This window comes from Epinephelus lanceolatus, chromosome 9, assembly GCF_041903045.1.
Source record: "Epinephelus lanceolatus isolate andai-2023 chromosome 9, ASM4190304v1, whole genome shotgun sequence".
In the NCBI taxonomy this organism is placed as follows: domain Eukaryota; kingdom Metazoa; phylum Chordata; class Actinopteri; order Perciformes; family Serranidae; genus Epinephelus; species Epinephelus lanceolatus.
In genome coordinates, this window is record NC_135742.1 from 23,889,723 (window position 1) to 23,912,841 (window position 23,119).

The 23,119-nt window shown below is 39.1% G+C and overlaps 4 protein-coding genes across 4 annotated transcripts; 2 read left to right on the forward strand and 2 right to left on the reverse strand.

Moving 5' to 3' along the window:
- Positions 1-856: 856 nt before the first annotated feature.
- On the forward strand, positions 857-8,207 carry LOC117251986 (RILP-like protein 1). Its single transcript, XM_033618602.2, has 8 exons — positions 857-1,359; positions 1,950-2,100; positions 4,026-4,144; positions 4,250-4,525; positions 4,636-4,812; positions 5,732-5,895; positions 5,975-6,073; positions 6,352-8,207. Exons 1-8 carry the CDS (start codon positions 1,069-1,071, stop codon positions 6,440-6,442), a joined length of 1,368 nt encoding a protein of 455 aa, XP_033474493.1. The 5' UTR covers positions 857-1,068; the 3' UTR covers positions 6,443-8,207.
- Positions 8,208-9,811: 1,604 nt separating this feature from the next.
- rilpl2 (Rab interacting lysosomal protein-like 2) lies at positions 9,812-14,654 on the forward strand. Its single transcript, XM_033620375.2, has 4 exons — positions 9,812-10,292; positions 10,385-10,536; positions 12,531-12,653; positions 13,096-14,654. Exons 1-4 carry the CDS (start codon positions 9,999-10,001, stop codon positions 13,115-13,117), a joined length of 591 nt encoding a protein of 196 aa, XP_033476266.1. The 5' UTR covers positions 9,812-9,998; the 3' UTR covers positions 13,118-14,654.
- Positions 14,647-19,905, reverse strand: kmt5ab (lysine methyltransferase 5Ab). The gene is made up of 8 exons (XM_033620374.2): positions 19,748-19,905; positions 19,429-19,532; positions 17,558-17,705; positions 17,035-17,242; positions 16,851-16,938; positions 16,638-16,697; positions 16,049-16,239; positions 14,647-15,615 (listed from the first exon to the last, which is right to left on the reverse strand). The coding sequence occupies exons 1-8, from the start codon at positions 19,755-19,757 to the stop codon at positions 15,405-15,407; spliced, it is 1,020 nt and encodes a 339-aa protein (XP_033476265.1). The 5' UTR covers positions 19,758-19,905; the 3' UTR covers positions 14,647-15,404.
- A 1,562-nt stretch (positions 19,906-21,467) lies between these two features.
- Positions 21,468-22,736, reverse strand: mtrfr (mitochondrial translation release factor in rescue). Its single transcript, XM_033619178.2, has 2 exons — positions 22,279-22,736; positions 21,468-21,916 (listed from the first exon to the last, which is right to left on the reverse strand). Exons 1-2 carry the CDS (start codon positions 22,555-22,557, stop codon positions 21,686-21,688), a joined length of 510 nt encoding a protein of 169 aa, XP_033475069.2. The 5' UTR covers positions 22,558-22,736; the 3' UTR covers positions 21,468-21,685.
- Positions 22,737-23,119: the final 383 nt, after the last annotated feature.

A 23,119-nucleotide genomic window follows, 5' to 3' on the forward strand; every position in this document is an offset into this window, starting at 1 on the left:
CTGAGTCTTGACTTGGAACTTGACTCCAGACTTGCCTGTCTCAACATGGTAGCCTACTGTAATGCATACACTTGAAACTTACTTGTGACTCGCAAAACAATGACTTGGTCCTATCTCTGCTATCATGACATACAATACTCTATACTCATAATACTATACTGTGATAACCTACTGTTATCAAAGTTGAAACAAAACTAATTTGTCAAGCTGGTATAATTAACCATAGTTGTCTATATTTGCAGCCTGCAACTAAAACTGATTAAATTAACTATAGGCTACATATAATAGTGGTATTGGTAAGGCTGGTAACTAAAAAAATAAGTGAAATATTCTATTAGAATATTTATATCCCTCCAAAGAAATTCACTTAATCACCTATAAGTTAATACCTACATATTTTAATAAATACTTTTTGTCTAACATTTAATAAGTTTTATTTACTGCTTATTATGGGCTGTCTGTAACTCAAGTGTCACGTAGTACAGCTGGGATATTTTAAAACTTAATGGTGTTCATAGAAGGTAATGGTCCTGTACTATCATTACATGCGCAGTAGGACTTGGATTCAACGTGGAGGGAGGGTTGATGCCTTCATGAGCGGCTGTAATTCTGATATTTTTTTCAAACTCGACGTTGAACTCCTGCTAATATGGCGTTCACGGAACAAGAACATATAATGATAGTCAAAGAAACGTATTAGTAATAATTGGTATGGTTATTATTCGTCAATATACGGCAATATTAAGCACTGCTGTTTCGACTGTCATTACGATGTCTATCGCATCCTACACACAGGTAGTAGTACTTTTCCAGTTGGCTCGTGACATGTACGAGTTTTCGCCTGGATCTTGAACGCCGCATCCAAAGTAAGGTACGCATTACCTCAACCTTTGGTGAAGTTTATACAGTCAACAAACTGAAACAAGTCGCCTCCATGTCCACACCCGCTTCAGCTAGCTTGTGTCAACTAGTTTCTCTACAGAAAATGTGAGCCTACTCAGAGTGACAGAGGACAAACAGATATGTTAAATGTCGGAGGTGTAATTGTAAATAAAGCAGAGGACAGACATGGAAACGTGCGGCGTGTCAGCGCTGGACAAACCCGCGGCGGAGCTGACAGTCATGGATGTGTACGACATAGCTGCGGTGCTCGGACAGGAGTTTGAGCGGATCATCGACAGGTTTGGGTGCGAGGCTCTGGTCGGGGTGGTGCCCAAAGTGGTGCGGGTCCTGGAGCTGCTGGAGGCCCTGGTGAGCAGCGGGACCGCCGGACAGGAGGCCGAGGAGCTGCGGGGGGAGCTGGAGAGGCTGCGGCAGGAGCGGAGCGACAGATACGAGCAGGAGAGGAAGCACCAGAAGGTCAGTGTGTACCTGGGTGTACCTGGTTTTACCTGTGTGTGTGTGTCTGTCTCTCTATTTCAATGTGTATGTTTACCTGTCTGGGGGCTGTGTCTGTCTACTGCTGTGTGTGTATTTTTGTTTTAACCTTTTAAAAGAGCACAATGATAAGTTTAGACATCTTAAAGTTGCCCCATTTGTCCTGCCAACAGTGACACAAACTATGTACAAAAATGCAAATCCCAGTTAACAAAAGTTGGGAATTTTTAACCTTTAAACTGCTTAACAATTAATCAACTATTGCTGATTTTCTGGCAAACACTAACTGATTTATCAAACACTCAAATTAACAGTATTTGTATTTACAACATACACTAAAATACCTCAGACTAGTATAGTAGTAGTATCAGTGTAGTAAAGTATCCTACATGATACTAATTCACATATTACTATTAATGGTAAGGGAGCAATTCATACATTTGTGTTGTTGACTATCATGCCCTCATGTTCACCCAGCTATATTGACCCTTTTTAAACAGATGCCAAGTACTCTGTGCACACACTTAACTGTGTTGGTGTTTTCCCTCTTTTTTCTATATCTCTGTGCTCAGGAGTTGGAGCTGGTGGATGATGTGTGGCGAGGCGAAGTCCAGGACCTGCACTGTCAAATCACGCAGCTTCAGGCAGAGAACAAGAGGCTGTTAGTGAGCCTTTCTCTCAGAGAGTCGCCCATCATAGAGGAAGACCTACAGAAACAGGAAGGTGGGTTGACCAGGGTTTGACTGATGGGTTTATGAAAGGATGATTTATGGTATAAGAGAACAGATAAAAAACACTTTTCCTGAAGGCTTTCAAATTTTATGATGGAATAACCTTTCATTTTCAAATTGTTTGGTGACAGGGACTCATTGACCAATACACCAGAGTGGTATCTGTGCCAATATTGACACTATTTAGTGGCTGGGGTATCGGCTGTGACATGACCAGTCCACAGTAAATACAGTTTTCTTGTCAATTTCATTTTAAAAATGAAATGTTCCCTCCATCAGTTTCATTATTTCAGTAACAGCAGTAGTAGCATCCTTGGCCTTATGCAGCGTTACATCAAAATGATCTCAGTGAGTTCCATGCTGTGATTTATACAGAGTTACAATTTGTGGAAAGGAGAGCACTCATCTCAATTGGTACTACTCACATCGACAGATACCCTGAGTTGAGGTCTTAGAATCAGTATCAAGAGTTAAATTGTTTGATCAGTTTATATCTAATTATTGTCCCAGAGGGCATTTTGTTTGCAGCCAGGCATTAAAAACATAAATCACAGGAATGCACCAATGCCAATTAATGAACACTATCTATTGTGAAAAATATTAAGGCAATATAAAATAGAAATCTATTAATGACATTAAAATGTATTAAGTATTTAGTGTATATAATAAGTGCTAATAACCGCAGCACAGCATGGTTTGTTGCTGTTTGAAGTCTCACCATGCATGTTGTGTACAGTATCTTGTGACGTCTCTTAATGCTAAATTAGTTTGGTCCTGGCTGAGAGCTCCAGCACAGATTGGATTTATGTTCCATATGTGTGCTCACTGCAGATTTGTGATGGCCTATTAACCATCTGCTGTGCGTTACACGTATTTACCCTATGGAGTCACATGGGACTCTGCTTCATCCTGGCATGTTGACATGAGGAAGGAGGCTGTGAAGGGAGGCAGTCAGGAGCTTGTAAAGGAGACTATTTTTGAAGCAGACCAGAATACATTGCTCCTGTGTGAGACTTTCATGGTGGCCGCAGCTATACTTACTTGACAACATACACACTGCGAATACTTTAAGCGTGTACATTCAAATGAATGGGTGCTTGATATGATCACTCTGCTCACTGACATATTGTTTGTTGAGAAATACATTCATGGAGTAACATATGTTTAATAAATTGATTCCCTGCTTTCTAGTCAACCCTTAGTTTTACTTGATTTTGGAACAGTGTGACAGTCACCTTGCAGAGATTTGAAATGTGGTAAAGGTGATGTTATCCTCAACACAGCAAAGTTATTTGTTTTGACTTGAAAAGTAATGTTTGCATTGTCATGTGGTGAAGCAATTGCAAAAAGGGTCTTTTGATGCTATATTTAGATTTTAGAGTGGCCTGCCAAAATCATTGCACTTTGAATCTTTCTCATTGAATGGATTTTGCTGACTTTTGAAGCAGTGGTTCCCAACTGGTCCAGCCACAGGGTCCAGATTTTTCCTCAGTCATTAGTTCAAGGTCCATACAGTTTAATACGTCCAGCGTCATACCTGCATTTGGCCATGTCATCAAGCCAGTTTGCTCTCTCTGCCAAGTAGCTGTCTGTTAGTCACTCATTCTACAGCAGGAAACAGCACTTCAAAATAAAAGCTCTGTGTTAGAAATTCTTTTGATTTCATAATCACAAACTTGACACATTTGTGAGTCACATGCAGTCCATTCAGAATGGACCCAGGGTCCAGTTTTGGGCTGCGACCTACCAGTTGGGAACCACTCATTTAATGAATTTAAAATAGTTGCCTGTTGGCACAATTGGAAACTGGTGGCGAGGTGGATGCTAAGAAATGAATGGTAAAGAAATGAAATGTTAGATTGCATTGATGTAGCATGTGTTAACGTGTGTTCTGTGCTTTCTTTGTCATATCCACAGTCATATCAGAGAAGGAGAGGCAGGTGAGGAATAAGCTTAAAGACTTGGTGGATAAGCAGAGGGATGAAATTCGTGCTAAAGACCATGAGCTGACATTAAAGAATGAGGATATTGAGGCGGTAAGGATTTAGACCATATGCAGCACATACACTGGCACCTGACAAACTCTTTACTTCCTTTGTACAGATTTTGTGAAGTCATAAAATACATTTCTTCAACTACAGCTCCAGATGCAGCAGCATCGGCTAATAAGAATCAACCAGGACCTCCGTCACAGGACAGGAGTGATGGAGGCTCAGGGCAAAGCACTGATCCAGCAGAGGGCAGAGCTGGAAGTTGCAGCCCAGGCACGGCAGCAGGAGCTGGGGGCTCTGCAGCTGGAGGTCACGAGGCTGAGAAAGGAGCTGCAGGGCTGGGAACTGGAGAGAGAGGTCACTGATATAGAAGAAACCGCTCTTACCAGATCTGGGGTGTCACCATCTACATCACCAAAGACGACGGTAAGAAATAGAAGCCACTAGTATAATGATGTTGAAATCAGGTTCATCATGTAAATTAAGTCTGGTAGGTTTCCTAGTGCCTAAGTGGATGTTTTGTGTTGTCAACCCAGTCCTCAGCATCTAACTCCATCAAACCAAATTCAGTGTGGGTGGAGTGTGGAGGGGACTCTGGCTTCCTGGCAACCTGCTTTGAGCGTGACAAGAGTCCTTCCCCTCTGCCAAGGTCATCAAAGAGAGACAATAATGAGGAAAAGGGTGATGACGAGAACACGATGGCGTTGTTGCTGGTAACACCTGCTTAACTTTTTCTTGTATAGTTGCATCAATGAATTGATTAGTTGTCAAGTATTAAAGTAATCACCAATGAATTTTTTGATAATCAATTAATCAGTTTGATTATTTTTTTAAGAAAATAAATTCACAATTCTCCTATTCCAGCTTCTTAAATGTCAATATTTTCTGGTTTCTTTACTCCACTATAACCATAAACAGAATATCTTTGGCTCGTGGACAAAACAAGACATCTGAGGATGTCATGTTGGGCTCTGGGAAACACTCATTGTCATTTTTTCTCCATATTCTGACATTTTATAAACCAAACAACGAATTAATTAATTGAGAAAATAATCAACACATTAATCGTCAATGAAAATGAGCTTAAGTTGCAGCCCTACCTGTACACGACCTCACTGTGGGTATAGGAGAGGCAGACTGTAAGGCTGTTTACATTAAACACAGAACATGGTAACGTTGTCATGCTGTCCTTCAGGCCTTAGAAACATGTTGGATAAATTTCCACCCCCATTTTTTAATGTTTCAAAATCTGCTTTGTATACATGAACTTACATTGTTCTTTTCCTGTTTTATTTTAGCATTGCTATTTTATGGTGCGTTTCTGCATATTACCACCACCACCCTGCAGTGTGTAGAAATATGTATCTGTAAACCCTCATGCTTGTGCAGTGCATGTGCGTCCTTGTGCACATGAACAAGAAACAAACAGTACAGCGACCGTTGTTCTACAACATCACCAGTGTCCATAAGTCCACCCTTACTATTTTGAGTTGTCAAGCTAATTGATTTACTTTCACCAGCGGAAACAAAGATCATGATTGCGCCTAATCCAGAATTGCTGAGCTACCTGTTTCATTACTAGTGTCAGTGTGCTGTGCAGGGAGAAATGCTGAACGTGTGTTTTAACTGCAGAAGGTGTCAGCTGACACAGAGCCAGAGGAGGAGACAGACAGCCTGGAGCAGGAGTCAGACAAACCGCGCTTCACCCTGCAGGAGCTGCGGGACGTCCTGCAGGAGAAGAATGAACTCAAGGCCCAAGTGTTCATGCTACAGGAGGAGCTGGCATATTACAAAAGGTACAGTTTGTTTCCAGAATTACTCATTTTTAACTGCACTGATGGAAAAGTTAACAGTCTCCTCTTCCATATCTCTCAGTGAGGAGTTTGCGGATGATGTCAGCGTCATTGTGCGTCCTCCTTCTCCTCCACCATGCTCCAGTTCCGCTGATCAGGCTGAATCTGGAATTAGACGCTTGTGAGTAACAAGTTTGACTTGACCCTCACACACTTTTCTTCATTCATTCTTGCCTTACAAACGTAGTCAGAGAAACATACTTAACTCTTCAGGAATCTGTAAAACAAATAGCACTGGTTTTCACGTGAAGTGTCAGCATTAGGTGTCACTGCGCTTCACTGAAGGTCACAAAATATACTTTAGTGATCACAACAGGGCTTTGTTTTTCTCTCTAATTCTCAAATTCCTTTCTGACTCCATCTCATCATAACACCATTTCCATTTTTATCTCCAAACAGGATTTTCACTGCCATAATGCCGATGGTGGCAGCCGGTTTGCTCGCAGACGACCCCACGTTGTTGCCAATCAGAAGACTTTCTTTTGTATGACTTTGAATTTAAATTGTACAGTTGCTTTTATTTTTTCCTAAACACCAGTCTGTTCCCCTTAACACCAGTTTGTCAGTAGAAACATTTACAAGAATGTGGTTTAATGGCTGCATTGCTTGGTTCTTTTATACAAAATTTGTATGGTGTTCATACGCTTGAAACTGTGATGATGTAATTACTAGGGCTGTCAAGCGATTCAAAAAATGAATGTAATTAATTACAAGCTCTGTGATTAATTATTCTAAATTAATCGCATACATCAATTTTTTCTGTGAAAGTATTTTAAAAATTTAAATTCAAATAAGTTTTGGCAGATGTGTCGTAGTGAAGCTGCTGAAATTTGGACACAATTTGTCCCTCTGTCCTTTACCACCGAAACTGGTCTGCAGTCCATTGCGACCCATTTTGCAAGGGAGTTAGTTGGTCGGTCACAGGTAGACTCACTCAGTTTGCATCTGAACGCCTGGTGGAGTGTGGCTTGACGAGGCTGATTGCTAGCTCGGACCTCTGGGTTGGCTGCTAAATGCTTTGCGTTGAGGTGATATTTCAGGCTTGAAGTACGAAAATTCCTTAGAGGAGAAATTGCACAGACTAGTGCTTCTATCAACAGGTCCATCTGGGTGTTTTTTAAATGTAAATGTTCCTTTTTTTAAAAAAAAATTAAATGTTCCTTTCACGAGGCCAAGCAGCGTCGTCTTGTCTGCCTCCATCATGTGACAGAGCCACTGTGGACTTCACTGGCACACCGTGTCAGAGGGCACCACGGAGCGCAATTAATCAGCTTTAATTTTTTATTTTTTCTGTGATTAATTAATCAAAATTTCCACATTATTTTGACAGCCCTAGTAATTACTGGTGTCAGTTTTTTACAATACATTTTGGTTGCATTTTAGCTAACTTTATAAGAGCTTTTAATGAACCTAAGTAGTTAATATTTGAGACAACTGGCTAAGAGCGTAGGTTTTGTTTCAACATGAAGGGGGAAACATATGAAATGGAGGGTGTGGGGGACCTCCACCACAACATTCTGAGCATTCTGGTGCTTCTTCCCCCTACACGTATATAGCTGACTATACCTGGACACCTAAGTGTACTTATGACCTCTCAGGGTTTTGTGCCTTCATAAAAAGTCATCCCCTGTCAGGACATTACTGTAGATATTAACATGAAAACACTATGCTTCATTAGGTATAATGCTGCTGTAATGTCAGATTACTTAGCGCCCATGTTTCCCACTGCTTGATGTATTAACAGAAACTGTGTCACTGCATTCCCCAGAGTATAAATTGAGTTTCACAAACACTTTCAAGTTCTTCAGCAGTCTGAATAATGACATTATGTGTCGGGAATGGGCCCAGCTGCTATAAGACCCATGAATGGGACATCTTATCTCATTTATGGGTTGTTAAGATGTTTCCAATTATGTAACAAATTATTGTTGAAGTGTTTGAATCTGGTTTCAAGGTGCAGAAAATGAGCCGGATGATCATGTGCCTCAGTTTTCCCACTAAGAGACTGTTGTAGATAATGTGCTTAGTCCCCTGAGCTGATGAAAAGACAATGTTACTGTATACTGCAGCACTGCCGCGTGGCACCACACTCTGTGGTTTACACCAGTACAGTCATACTGGTAACTGGTAACACCAGTACACCTATTCCAACACTAATGAGTACTGTAAAAACATGCCATAACCACCATTATGTACCGGGTTGCATCTGTAAAATAATGCTTGTTCAGAATAAAGTAATAAAGTTTTATTTTTCATGTTTTGATTGTTGTTGTTGTGTCACTATCTAATAGTGAAATGGCTAAGACAAATGTGAAAAATGTAGGTCATGTTTACACCCCTAACATAAATTCTGATGGTTTACAGTATTATTTAGTCATTATCCTTGGTCGTTTCACTCTAATAAAGCGAAGAGATAAGAACCCCAGAAGAGAATTTCAGGTAATGCAGCAGTACAAGGACAGAAATAAGAACTGATAAAAGAATGTAAACAAGAAATTATTAGGGGTATATAAAATAAAATAGAAATAAAGACTATACCAGAGCAATAGCATTAGAAAGGTAAACGGTGTACACCAGAATAATATGATTAATTTATGATACTTGGTGATTGTATGTATTAATATGGATATGTAATAGCTTTGTCACATTAATAGAATTTCTTACTTAGATATGATCCCATGGAAAATATCCTCCTGAGACCCTGGGTCCTCTTAAGAGGACATCACATTTTGGGTCCTTGTACTTCATTCTACTTCATTCTACTTAACTTAGACATGTTGTCCTCATTTGTGGACACTTGTTTTGTGCCATCTAGTGGTAGTAAGAGCACAATACACTACTCCATGTAAAAACAAGATGGCAGCCATCTCTGCCAAGTCAGTCTGCAGCTGATCCTGACATAAAAGTGGACAAAACTTGATCACATTTTATGATTGAAACTTGTAAATTCATGACAAATAATGTTTGTAGTTTGATATTGCAATAAATTTGACCAATTTTAGCAACAGTAACAAGCTAAGCTGCTGTTAATTAGGAAGTACTTGTTTGAAGACATTGGAACTTTGTTGTTCTTTTATTTGAGGACATTGGGACTTCATTATTGTCTTGTTTGAGGAAATTGGAACTTAATTATCATCGGCAATGTTTAGTTTTTTATATTCATCGGGTCCTATTGATCCCAAATAGCTAGGAGAAATTAAAAATGCATACCAAACAAAAGTTTGCGTCTCAGGAGGATATAGATATTTGATACCATTTTCGATACCACAGGGATAAACTGACATCGAGGGCTTAGAATGTATTTTTAAATCATATTCATACTGTGGAAAATAAGTATTGAAACTGTTTAGTTTTTATTGACAACACTATAATATAGTGTATATTGTGATAAAACAATATAATAGATTACAGATTAACATGATTTAGTACAGAACAGCGATAAAGCATAGATTATAAGATATAGTGCACTATTAGTATGTGTATTACATTCTTAATGAAGTATATAACAAAATATACAATAAAGAAGTGACATATACCCTGTTTTATCTGTAATTTTGTCTTCCCTTCTGCTTTATTAGCATTATTTTCATTTTATTTATTTATTTTTTCCCAAGCATGAAGTGCAAGTAGATTATTAGAGCTGAACAAAAATAAAAACATCAAATCACGTGCTTTCTCACCTGATCCTGAGAGAAGTTAAAAACCAAGAGGTCTCACTCCCACGACTTACATCATCCTGTTTTCTTTGACGTGTAAAACAAAGCGTATTGAGGGAGCCATCTTGAGTTATATACGATCTTTGTACTCACCTGTCGCTAGGATACTTTGCCCTCCTCTACTGTCCCGCGAGGCACGTCATTGGTGGATGAGTGATGGGGGAAGTGCTGCCGCTGTGGAAGTTAGTTACCTTCTGCCAGTAAAAGTGTTGAACCCAGGACAAAAGGAAACAAAAAGCATTATATTTAGAGAGTTATAGGTGGCAGCTGGGGGAGAAAAGTTAACTGTAACTTACTTCGGTGTTTTTTTAGGACTCGTGTCGTGTCGTCATGGAGTTTGGTGAAGAGTCGTCGCCCGCGCTGGCTTTCGAGAAGGACGCGTTTGAGCTCACGGTTGAGGATGTGTATGACATTTCCTATGTGATCGGACGAGATTTGTTGAAAATAAGCAGTGCGGGCGATGACGTGTCGGATTTACAGTTCAGAATAGTCCGTGTGTTGGAGATGTTTGAAACCCTGGTGAATAAATATAACTTGTCTCTGGAGGAGCTGAAAATGGAGCGGGACAACTTGAAGACTGAGCTGGACAGGATCATCAAGGAGAGCTCCTCTGCGCAGGGCACGGTGAGTAAGGCCACTTAGCACACTCTGTCATGTACAGTTGGCAGACATGTGAAGTGGACGTCTGGTGATGCTCTTCCTGTATGCCACTGAAGCAAACAGTGGGACCAAACCAGCTGGTGGTGGACCTCACAGACCCCAACAGACCGCGCTTCACCATGCAGGAGCTGAAGGAGGTGCTGCAGGAGAGGAACCAGCTCAAGGCTCAGCTCATGGTGGCTCAGGAGGAGCTTCAGCTGTACAAGAGGTGAGAAGTCCACTTTGAAATGGGATCACCTATTTTATTAGTGTGTATTATAATGCTCTGTCCACCTCCATTTACATGCACGAGGAGGACGGAGCATTAAAAACACCTTACTATATAGTGTAATCCAATACAACACTGCCTTTAACTACATCCTCAAAACTGACCTTACAGCTAAAAGACAGGATTTATTGCAGGGTTGTTGTATAATACTACATCCGATTGTTTAGATGTAGCTAATAAGGTTGTTACTCACTCTTACTCCAATGTGAACTCTGAATTGCACTCATTTGTGTTGAGCTCTTAAATGAATTCCATCACTATGAAAGACTATGCTGTTTAGGCCATATGTAGGCCCACTGTGTCAAAAGTTGTCTCCATTAGTTACTCAGAAACAAAAACATTTGAAAATAGGGTCCAGGTTGAGAAATACTAAAGATTAAGATGCACATGACTACTTTTCAGCGACTCTTCTATGTCGGCTTTCTTCCCAAATGGTGGGTCATGGTCCAAACATGGGTCGCAGGTCCATTCTGAATAGACCACAAGTGACTCACACACATGTCAAGTTTGTCAAAAACACACTATATTTTTAATTTCATTGAATTTCCGGCACATGGTTTTTGCCATTTCTTGTTGTCGAGTGAGTGAGTGAGTGAGTGACGGACAGCTACTTGACAGAAACAGAAAACCAGCTCAATGACATGGCCAAACACAATTATGACACTGAATGTACTGAACTGTGTGGACCTTGAACTAATGACTAAGAAGAAATCTTGACCAGGTAGGAACCAATGTGATATAAGTACACATCTAACACTCAAAAACACTAGTGTAGTGATGTATACTGATTTTTCTAAACTGAGCACCAATATCAGGAAGAGCAGTGTTAGTTGGGACATTTTTGTACTGACATGAAATTACTCACAGACTACTTGAACAGTAATAAAAATGATTTGATCCCTGAACAGATGCAGGTATCTGCAAACCAGGGTCTGAAATTAACAAGCACCATTTGGCGAGGAAATCTCGAAAGGCAGATAAATGTTTGTACCAAAGTAACAAAAATATATGCTGAGAGTCTCTTACCTTAGTATCTCAGTGAAATGTAGTGAAACAAATGTGGATGTAATGATGGTGTAATGGCATACTGCACTGTAGCTAATAGTAATAACTTGCAGTCTTTTGACCAGCTTCCAAATGTTTATAACCTTTTTTAGACACATCCAGATCAGAGTCTACTTCAGTAAAGAAATCAAACAAACAGAGGATAGAGAGACCAATGTGATTAACAAATACACTGATGTATATAAGAATAAAGACAACAAACATCTTGTATCACATATATAAAATAGATTACAAAATTCCAAAAAAATGTTCCACTGCCCAGGTCAAACAGAAATGAGAGAGGAAATCAGGCCTGGAGGTATCTGAGGATGATGTGAATGATATTTGTGAGGGTCAAGCTAGGACCACCAAAGCAAGGTCCTGGTGGGAGTTCTGCTGGAAAAACATAATACAATATTATGTACCTATTCAGTGCCATTAATTTCAGACACTGCTGCTAATAGTTTATCAAGTTTTTCAGGATTGTTGATAATTTGACAAATGTAATTTTGATATAAAACAAAACATCATTGTAATAGAGTTGTTCAAATTACTAAAAGTCTTGCTGGGGTTTCTACACTTTTGATTTGTCTGCCTCCTCCATGCACTTTGGATGTAGGTCCAGAAACCCTCACCCAGCTTCTACAATAAACTGTAACATTGTCAGCGCCTCAGTTAAGCAGATATTAGCCGTAGAAATGACCTGTGTTGATGTTATAATGCTGTAATTAGCCCCAATGTCAGTGCCACTTTATTTTTGATAACACTGGTCTAGTTTTGAAGAAGACATTAATCCAATCTCATGCACAGCTTCAACTTGATAGTGTGACCCCTCGACTCGATGTATGACACCTTGGCATTAACATGTTCTCATTGACTTTCCTCTGCAGTGGGATTCTGCCACAGGGTGAACCAGCCATGGTTGAGGTGGATCTGAACACACCAGCACCCATAGAGCACAGTCCAGCCTCGATAAATGATGCAAAAGAAGAGAAGACGACCATAGGCAAACTGTAAGTACCAGCAGGCTGACTTGCTTCACTGAATACAATAGTCTAAAGATGCAGACAATAAAGACGTAATCTGAAAGAAGTAGCGGAAACTTAGTAAAAAATGTATTTTGGGCTGTTCACCTCAGATGGCAAGATTTCAAGAAACATTTCCTCAGCGGCCACATGATGTTGAAGCAGGCTAGCAGGGGGATTGTTCTCACAGTCCGTCTCCTGTCTCCTAATGATATACTTGTGACCCAATGAATTCATGCTGATGCTGAGGATGTGTGTGCGAGCACTGAGCGAGGGAAAGAGCTGGAAACTGGCGGTGTGTCTGCCAGACTACTGCAGCCGTCAGTAATTACAGGCTGCCATGACTCAGTGTTGCTCTCTGGCACTTGTATGTTCCACTATGTTCGGGAACAAGCTCCTTATACTAACTCTGGACCTTTTCTGTTCATAGGTTTTCATTCAGGCGAAAATAAGAGAAACCTTTCACAAGAACTGACCACGTAGAAGACAAACAGGATTTGTCGGCACAGTTTCCTCAAGTAACCACTTTTATATTGATTATTTTTTACCATGTCTGTTTGTCAATCTAACAAGCATTGTATTTTTATACTGGTAATATGAACCTGAGATGGTTTACGACAGGGATACTCAACTTGCTTTGCCGGGGGGGCACTTTTGGAATATAGCAAGAGGCCAAGGGCCAGTTAATAATCAGACATTAATACAAAAATGTATTCAACGTAACAGCTTTGCTCGTCCTCACTCATCTTTTCAAAGAGGCAAATTCAGTCGCAGCAGCCCCACACAGGTCAGGTGTAGGCAGGGACCTGTCTCTAAGATTTGAGGACATTAGGAGCCAAGCCTGCTCCTCTGTCGAGGCGGGGTCTGGGGTTATCCACCCCGGTACTTTCTTTTTGGTACTCTTCTTTTTGGTCCACAGGCTGTAAGTTGAGTATCACTGGTTTATGGTGACATAGAGTTGCTATGGTAGAAATATATATTACCAAAAAAGCTTCGTGAAGATATGAAATGAAACTGGAAAGTATTATCTAACTAGTGTTGGAGATTATGTTGAATGCATTCACTCAAAAATGAAGTTATGTTTTGTTTTGTTTGTTTTTTATAAATCAAATATAAGTCTTAAAGGGGCTTCATGTTGGTTTAGTAATCTTAAACACATTTTCTGTCATTCGACTGTCAGCTGTCAAACTGAGAAAAAAAAAGAGCCCTCCAAAATCCAAAATAATAGTTTAAATGTTATTACATTTTTTAGAGAGCAAAGATGAAGGCATTTGATTCAAGTCTAAACATATGGCAGATTTCTTTTTGTAAATTAGACCTAAATAATTAGCGAGGGCCCCCTTGATAATTATTATTGTGTTGTGCATATCTAAAGTACCGTTAACATCACTGCTGTCCCTCAACAACACACTGTACATTTTAGTCAGGCACAACATTTTGACCTAAATTTTCATCCTCACTTCCTCCAACTCCTTTGCAATACTTAATTAAGTAGCTTTATCTTCAGCTGCACTGAAATGGATGTAAATATGACACGGGGGTGCTCCATTCCTGTCAGGGACCTGTGTTGTATGTTAAACGCCTGTCTTCCTATGTTTCCTGTCAGTTGTCAAGTGTCAAATAAGGTACAATACACAAAAACAAGACAACATATCTGCAGAGGGTGTCAGCTGCAAACCTGGGGGTCTGTCAAAGTTTCATGGACCTGTATTTCACCTTTTATTAATTTATTTGAAGAATACTAAATGAAATTGTTAGTTTTAAAGTTTAGATTATTATTCAAGATATATACTAAAAGAAAAATCTCAGAGGATACTGTGAAGACCTGAACACAAGCTACACTGACAGAGCCTTAACTCTCTGCCAAACAGCCTCATGCTGCATCAGAAAAGTCCACAGTTACAACAACCAAGGGGCTAATAGAACAATGGTCAAGCATCAGGGCGAAGAAAAGTATTAAAGCCTATTAAGTTGTTTAAAAAAAAAAAAGCTAAAAATACACAATAGAGTAAGAGATTCATATAAAAGGTTAAAAAAATAACAGGAAAACTCATCTCATGCAATATTCACAGTAAACAATCTGCTCAAAATTCATCCAGATCACTCATTTAACAAACTTCCAGCAGTTATTTTGTTCAGTATTTGGGTTAATTGTACAGTGTGTCCATTGTCCTGTACCTTTCTTGTTATGCACTGAATATTTTATGAAACATTCATAAAATATGTCACTCAGTCCGAGGTTGTGAGTTCACTCTGTGATAGAAAAACTGTCCCTTAAGGAAAAAGGTTGGGAACCACTGTCTTAAAGCATCATATTCCATCATTACATTTCAGATCTTAACCATTAACCATGCCACAGCTGGAATGAAAACTCATCAGTGTTTTATTCCGTCACTTACAGCACAGGTAATAATTTACAATAGTGAAACTGAATTGTCAATTATATTCACTTTGAAAGGATACCCCATAGACAATGTGAAACACTATGTATCCATGAGGAAGACTCTTCAAGCTTGCATCAGTCTGCTACAATTCCATATAAAAAAATAAAACCATCATAAAAACAACATTTTCAAAAATACACTTGTGTTAAAGCATCAGCCACCATTTAAAACAAAAATGTTCTTATACCAATAAAAAAAAAGCATGTTGAGGATCTATAGCATATTTTAAATAAAGCTGAACAGGACAGCAGAGAGCACCAATTCATCTGAAATATAAACACCTGTGGTCAAGGATTCAGTATTTGAGCCAAGGGTGAGCCATGACTGAGGCTTTACTCCGATCGCCGTAGTCGTACAGCAGCTCCTCCTCTGCTTCGATGTCTCTGGAAGCCACCAAGATCAGATGAGGGGTTCCGTCAATGGGGTGAAGCCTTGTCTGAAGGTTTCCGTTTTTACTGTGATTGATCAGTCTTCCAAGACGGCCTGATTCCTCTGTGGCGTCCACACTTTAATATGCAAACAAAAAAGATTATACTGTCATTAAAACACAAGACACACTAGAAGTCATTAAATAGTTTTCTATGGACTATGACTATCAAGAAAGCTAGGGGCCAAAGAAGGTAAAACACATGTTGTCATTTCATAGAATAGAGATTTTACTCTTTTTATTTTTAAATCATCTTGATTTATTGATTTATTTTTAGCAATTTGCCCTTATTTGACAGCCAGTGGAGCAAGACAGGAAACATGGGGAGAGAAATGGGTATGACGTGCAACCAAACTATGCCCTGTCGTTCTTTATCAGTTAGTTTGTACTTAATCTGTTGTGTGCAGTAACAATCAATCATTCCCAGGAAGTTGACAGTTTAAACAAAGAAAGGAAATTACGTGTGAAACCACATGTCAATCCTATGTCAAAGTGGTGACCTTTGGACTTACCAGTATGTTCTGGATTGATACTGGAAGTAGTACATGTAACAGCCTTTTTGGGGATCCAGAGCGTACTGGGCTTCTCTCTTTTTAGCCTCAGCTAGCTCCAGTAGGTCTCCATGGTACTCCACAACAAAGTCTCCCTTTTTGAAGCCATTGGCAGCAAATATTCCTCTTCCTTTGCCCTCTATGTGTTTGATCTGTCGACATTCAAAAGCAACAATGTTTAACTGAATTTACTGAATTAGCGATGGCGCAGAGGTTGCTTTACTACTACTTAAAACAATTTGATTTATACCATTGTGGCTTGTGATTTTTGTCATAACTAGCAACTACTAAGTATTAATCAATGACAGGGGTTTAGGAGAAAATACTAAAATATTTGTCACAAAATTAATGACCTATGGAGAGCACTGCAAATGCACACAGTTAAAGAAAAAGATATAATTCTGGACCCCAGTAAATTCTGTTGTCACTGAAAGGATTTTTTTAGTACTTACAGACATCAAGCATCAGTTAATGAGCACACATGGGAACACTGTAGGTTGTCACATACACAGTGAAATGTTTTTAATACATTTGAACCATTAAATGTTACCTTCATTCCTTCTTCAATGTCGTTCTTTATCAGGTCATCAATGTGTCTGTGTTCTTCACTCTGTTGACAGTTTGAGTATTTGGGTCATTACACACACACAGGGACACACACACACATCAGATAAAAAAAGAACATGTAAATAACTGCAGGTGCAACAGGACAACATATTAACTTGTAACAGTGCGACCAACAGAGAGCATTTTTCATACAGACCTTCAACTCTGCCTTAGTTTTTCTGTTGCTCCGTCTGATGGGATAATAGTCTGTGACCTTTCTGTTTTGGGGAACTTTGTTCTCTGTCCTGAAAAGAGAAGCATGAAGGTAATATAAGACTTTGATTGTGCAACTTTCTGTTAAAGCGTCACATGATAATGACATGTTGACTTTCTGCACTCACTTTTTTGCTCCCAGTTTGCGACCAGCTCGACGAGGTTTAGATGCTGAAACTTTGGTGTCTGCTGCAGACCTTCCATTTGTGTGCATGGTGGACTCTTTTTGCTCAAGTTGCTCAGAGGCTTGTTCTCTGATCCCATGACTGTGACAGGCAGTTTCAGGCTTCTGCTCCTTGACCTTACAGCTCTCAGATTTTATTTCATTAGGCACGTCTAAAATGAGGAATGGGACACAGAATGAAATTGACAGCTGCCTGAAACATTTAGCCTTAATCAATAAAGTGAAGTTTCCCCTCCAAAAAAAAAAAACCAAGTTAAGTTGTGTCATAAGATGGTGGGTCAGTGAACACTGCTGCCATTCACACGCACAGGAAATTTTTCTGTGGTACACGTGGATCTGCTGACCATACGCTAACACCCCTGTGTTAACAGCAAAACAAGGGGATCACATGTAATAGAAATGACCAAACAACAGTATTTCAGATTTGTCGATTCAAAACATTTTTAAAAAGTTAACTAGGTACTCACCTTTTTTCAGCTTTGACATTTCAGGATTAGTTGCATCACATTCATTTCCTTCCTGGATCAGCATGCTTGAACTGTCACTCAGAGGGGATCGGGGTTTGCTCGGACTACGTAGACTCTGGAAAGTGGACTGCACTGTACCCACGCAATCCTGAAAAAGTAATTATTATTTACCTTGGTGAAAAAGTGTTAAAACCTTGTACCATTCATAAAAGTAAACCAGAAGACTTACATACACATTCAGATAAATCTGACAAAATGTAATAATGACACCTCATATTTTCTGAGGCTGTGTTTAGAACCATGAAGCTGGTGCAGACTGTATTTGCTCCCACCCACTAACAACATGCATGTGAATTCAAGGCGCTCCAAATTTAGAGGCAAGTTGCACATGTTCAGTGATGCTCTGTGCATCACTTTTTACTTAAAAAAATAGCTGGCATTCAAAAAAAGCAGACTGGATTCAACAGAAAACAGTAAACAGATTACAATGAGGTCTTCACTACTCTGCCTGCCAACTCCAACATAGGAGCGGCAAACATTTCCATGGTAACAGTAGCATGTCTGACTTGCCTGACTCAAAGAACTATAATTATGAACAATAATTTTTTTATAGTTTCCTTGGTCTGATGGGTGGAGTATGCATCACAATTACTGGATAGAAGAGGTGTCAAGTCTTTCTATTCAGTCACCTCCAATGGAAAATTACAGAGCTATCAGATATATCAAAGACATTTGGACTAGAAAAGCAGGACTTCTACAGACACCTGCAAGTTAGGGACTACTTCAATAAAAAAATCCAGACCTTTAAGATAAATTAACACAACCATATTACTATACTTTCAAATGGGTACACAATGGGAGATACTAAATACTAAGTTTTGGACAGAGATATGTGAGACACAGATCACTACTGCAAACTTAAGGTCCCTGAGGGAGTTTGGTTGGAAAAACCTTGTGTGGTTCTTTCTCACCCCTGGACTAACAGCACAGGCCTACAGAGCCGGGGTTTTTGTTGGAGGCAATGCTGAGCCTCACTGGCTAATCATTATCATGTTTTCTTCGCATGCTATAAAATAAACCATATTGGCAAGAGACTGCAGCTAAGTTTCATAAGACAGTTGGGATGGATTTAGTCTACTCATTTGCTACATTATGCTTTGAAAAAATACCTGAAACTGTCCCACACAAAGATAAATATTTATTAAAGATACTTTTGGCAACTAGCAGGAAAGTCATGACTCCAACATTGGCCCAATGGCTGGGGATTATAAACGAAATATACAGTATGGAAAGATTCACTTTTATTTTAAGGCTTGAGATGGAAAAATCTACTGTTTTGACCTTGTAACACCCATGACGACCTCATGTTCTAAATAAAAAAGGATTACTGGATAATATATAATAACAAATCAGGGTGTGTGCAGGTTCCCAACCAGTGCCAGGTGTACAGAAAATTTAAAAGGCTTCTTAAAAATACTGACAGAGGACAGACTAAGTGTGGATTTTATGGAAACATAAACCATAGTTTCAAACCCTTACAGCCCACAGTAAATAAACCTTGTACAGTGTTCATTGAGCAATTTCTCTAGTGACAATGAAACACATGTTTACATCCCATGGTTTGAGCTTATATACCCTAAACCAATATAACTATGGTGTGAATATGAATACTCTTTCTTTCTACAACTAAACCTTACATTGGTTGATTGGTTTGGCAGTGCACAGCTGGGGCTACTGGGTTTAGTTGTATCATGCTGAGGAAGGACCCCGTGTAACAGCAGCGTCACCTTTTGAGTTGACACAATATGGTACATGTTTCTCTGTAGTTGTCGAACAAGCTACAAAAGCATTAAAATAAACAATAACCATACCTTGTTTGCTGCTGGTTTGTTTTCCTTTGTCTCCTTCCGTGAGCTGACTTTATGTTCAACAGTGTCCTCGGGCTTGTTGTCGGTTCTCAGCACACTTTTCTTCCCTTTACAGACATGGAAATAAATACATGTAAGCACAGCTGTCTAGTTAACCCGACATTAAACACAAGCCGACCATTACCGGCGAGTTTATTAGTAAACATAAGCTGCGTGTGTTTAAAAAGTTGGTCCTCTATTTACGCCAGTTAGCATTAGCTGTACATTGACGACTGTACCAAGTGTAACGTGCAACAAACCGACAACATATTAACACGTTTACCTTTTGCCATGTCAGAGTCCAGAATAAAATCCAGAGAGGACGAAGAATGAGTTTATTTTAGCCCTCTGTGTCCACGGGCTCCTTAGTGTGCTTCATTCACTGCTTCTGCAGCGACAAATACCAGACCACTGCTGCTCTGTGTAATGGAGCGTGTAAGAGCGTGGTGGATTTAAAAATCGTACTGCGCCTCTCATTGGCTGATTCATCTCGGCAGGCGGGACGCGAGCATTAAAGCAGTTTTCTCATTGGCCGCAGCTCTGACTATCACACAGCCGGTCAGCAAAGCGAGTAGTAGTCCTCTGCTGTAGTCAGGTCTATCTTGATCTCAGTGACATTACTTAAATTAAATAAAGGCTATAGTAATAATAATAATAATAATATTCATAACAATAATAATGATAATGTAAATTCGGTCTGTCTCTTAATTATATTATGCTTCTTTTTGATGCTTCCTTATTATATTGCTTTGTGTTTTTGTACAGTTTACTTATTTTACATACTATACACTATACTATCCCATTGTTGCTGTAATAGTGCAAATTTCCCCACTGTGGGACGAATAAAGGATTATCTTATCTTATTAATAATAACAATAATAATAATAATAATAATGATAATATTATTATGATCATCATTCAATTATATTGTTCGGCAAAACAATGTTTTTGTATATAAAATACTGAACAGAAAGAAAAGTATATTAAATATTCAATGTCCTATAGCCTTAATTAAAGGGAAGCAGCGCCCATTTTAAAAATCCATACGTGTTTCCTAAGCCAGTCCAAAAATAAATGAAATACTCGTTCTCATATCCAAAAACTAGAGTGCCACACTCAAACTTGTGATGTCACAGGCTATAAAGTCACAAACTGCTCCGTAGACAAGGAATTTGGACAGATGTTAAAGATGACACTGAGAGCACCCAGGGGAATGTTCTGAGTATATGGGCATTTTCTTTTTCAGACCTGAGAACACTACAATACAATAAAGATCATTCATTCCAAACTTTATGACATCCAAAGTTTGAGACTTGCTTCTCTGGGTGCTGGTTTTGAGAGAGAGAAGCTCATGTTCACAAATATTGACTGACCTTTCCTAGGTCATAGAAAATACTTATGGAAATTCTTAATTTAAGTGGTGTTCCTCTTTAAGCACAGTCCCATGCAGGTAGTTAATAAAAATGTCAGTTCTGTATTTTACTTTAAGGAGAAAAACATTTATTTTTACTGTCTTGGGTCTTGGGAGTAGGCTTCAATTAGCAACAGCTGACAGTGGCATAGATCGAAGGGCACCAAGCAAGACAGGTCAAGTCTTTTATGTTTAGTCCAAGAGGTTTAGGTTAGACAGCTTTTGCTTAAGTCGAGTGATAAATTAGGTTAAATGTTATGCTACAAAATTATCCAGCTAAAAACATCAGTGCTGCAGCTATGATGATGCTGGCTTGTTTTATCAGTTTCAGTATCAAATAGGCCTACAGGAAATGTTTTTGAGTGTGGACACATTCAGAATTAAAAACCTACAACATAAAGCAATACTAACAAATTACAGGAAATGAGAAAGGGGAAATTATTTCATCAAATGCTAATATTAGAGAAACGTGTTAAATTACACATACAAGTAAAGATTGCATACTGCAGCTTTTACTTGAAGCATAAATCCCAATGACTTTTTTTTTGAGAACACTGCTTCATGCATTGAGAGATGCACTACACATCAAACATTTTTGACTATATTTTATTTATTTTCTCTTTTTTTCCCAAAATCTCCCTGTCTTGTATTAAACTATGTGATGTCTTGTGTATTGCAACTTCTAAAAACATAAAAAGCTAATTGGATTTAGGACTGTTGACAGTACCTTTCCAATTTTTGTTATTCAGTCTTTGTTGGCATAAAGTACAGAACATTTCAAGTATTCATTCGATATTCCACACAAGCATTTTAAACAGTGTCATTTCCAGGTTTAGAGTCTGCAGCCAGCGCTGCTTTAAACAGTCTTTTTCTCTCCAGATTCTCATTAGCCTTCCTCCTCTTCTCTTGTTTCCTCAGCTCAGACTCTTTCTTCTTTACAAGAACTTCACTGAGTTCTCCTTTATATAAAACATCAAGTTTTTTTCTCATGATCTCCCGAGCACGCTTTCGATTTATGTCCACAGATCTGGTTTGATGGCACTGCAGAGGGAATGACACAAGAAATTAAATGACATGGTTAGTAAATTACATAATCTTGGTTAACAGAAATAATATATTATTATATTATTATTATATTATTTTAGAGCAGTTAAAAAGAACTTTTAAAACCTTAAATTTCAATATCTGCATTTCCATGTCAACTGTGCATCAGTGGATGAATATCACACTACTACATGGACCTTTAGGTGAGACTGATTTATTTTCATGGTAACAAATGCACTTTCACTAGAGTTGAAATTTAACAACTTAACTCTGATTTGGGTCCAAATATCTACCACACATGGACTGACAGACACCAGAGATGACAGTTACACACAGATGTATTTAAAGACAACATTAACCTTTACAACAGTCCCAGTTGGGATGTGCTTCAGCACCACACAGTTGCTGGTTTTGTTGGTGGCCTGTCCTCCGGGTCCAGATCCTCTCACGAACTGCTCATCAAGCTCGTCCTCGTTCAGGACAGGAAGGTCTATCAGGTCCTTTTTACCAGCCGCAAAAACACATGTCAGTCCAGGTGGGAGCGGCCTCAGCAGAGGAGAGTCACTGGGAGAGCCTCTCCACAAGGGCCGACAGGACACACTGTACAAACATCTGATGGACGGGAGGAACCGCGACATCTTTAAATCAACATACAAAGTGACTGACAGCGCTGCGTCACGTTTTACGTCACCACGACGAGAATATTAAGTATTTTACTAAAAACTTCTATCCATGTAAACAGGCTTTTATGTTTCCTGTCCGTGAGGTTGCATGTGGTGTTTATGTTCAGGTCTTCTGTTCTTCTACGTTTCTGTAATCAGTCAGCCAATCGGAAGGCTTCGTGTTTTTCTTCGTGGCGAGAATAACAGCTCTTTGTCTACCCTCTGCCGCCATCTTGTGTCGGTGCGCTGAATAAAACCCCAACAGGTAGGACACTGCAAAAATGTTTTAAAGTTTGAGTTAATTTAAAGGCTCTGTGTGGCGGATATTTCGAAGGCATAACTTTGTGTGTATGATGGTTAAGACAGGAAAAATACCAAAGAAACTAAAAAATACCATCAAAGTCCTGTGAAGCATTATGGAAGTTTGGTGCCTGTTTTCAGTGAAGGATAATAAACACTCCATCATCAGGTGTGAATAAATTTTAATGTCCTCTATCTTTCTGTACATATAACAGTATTGTGTCAGATTACTTTGAAA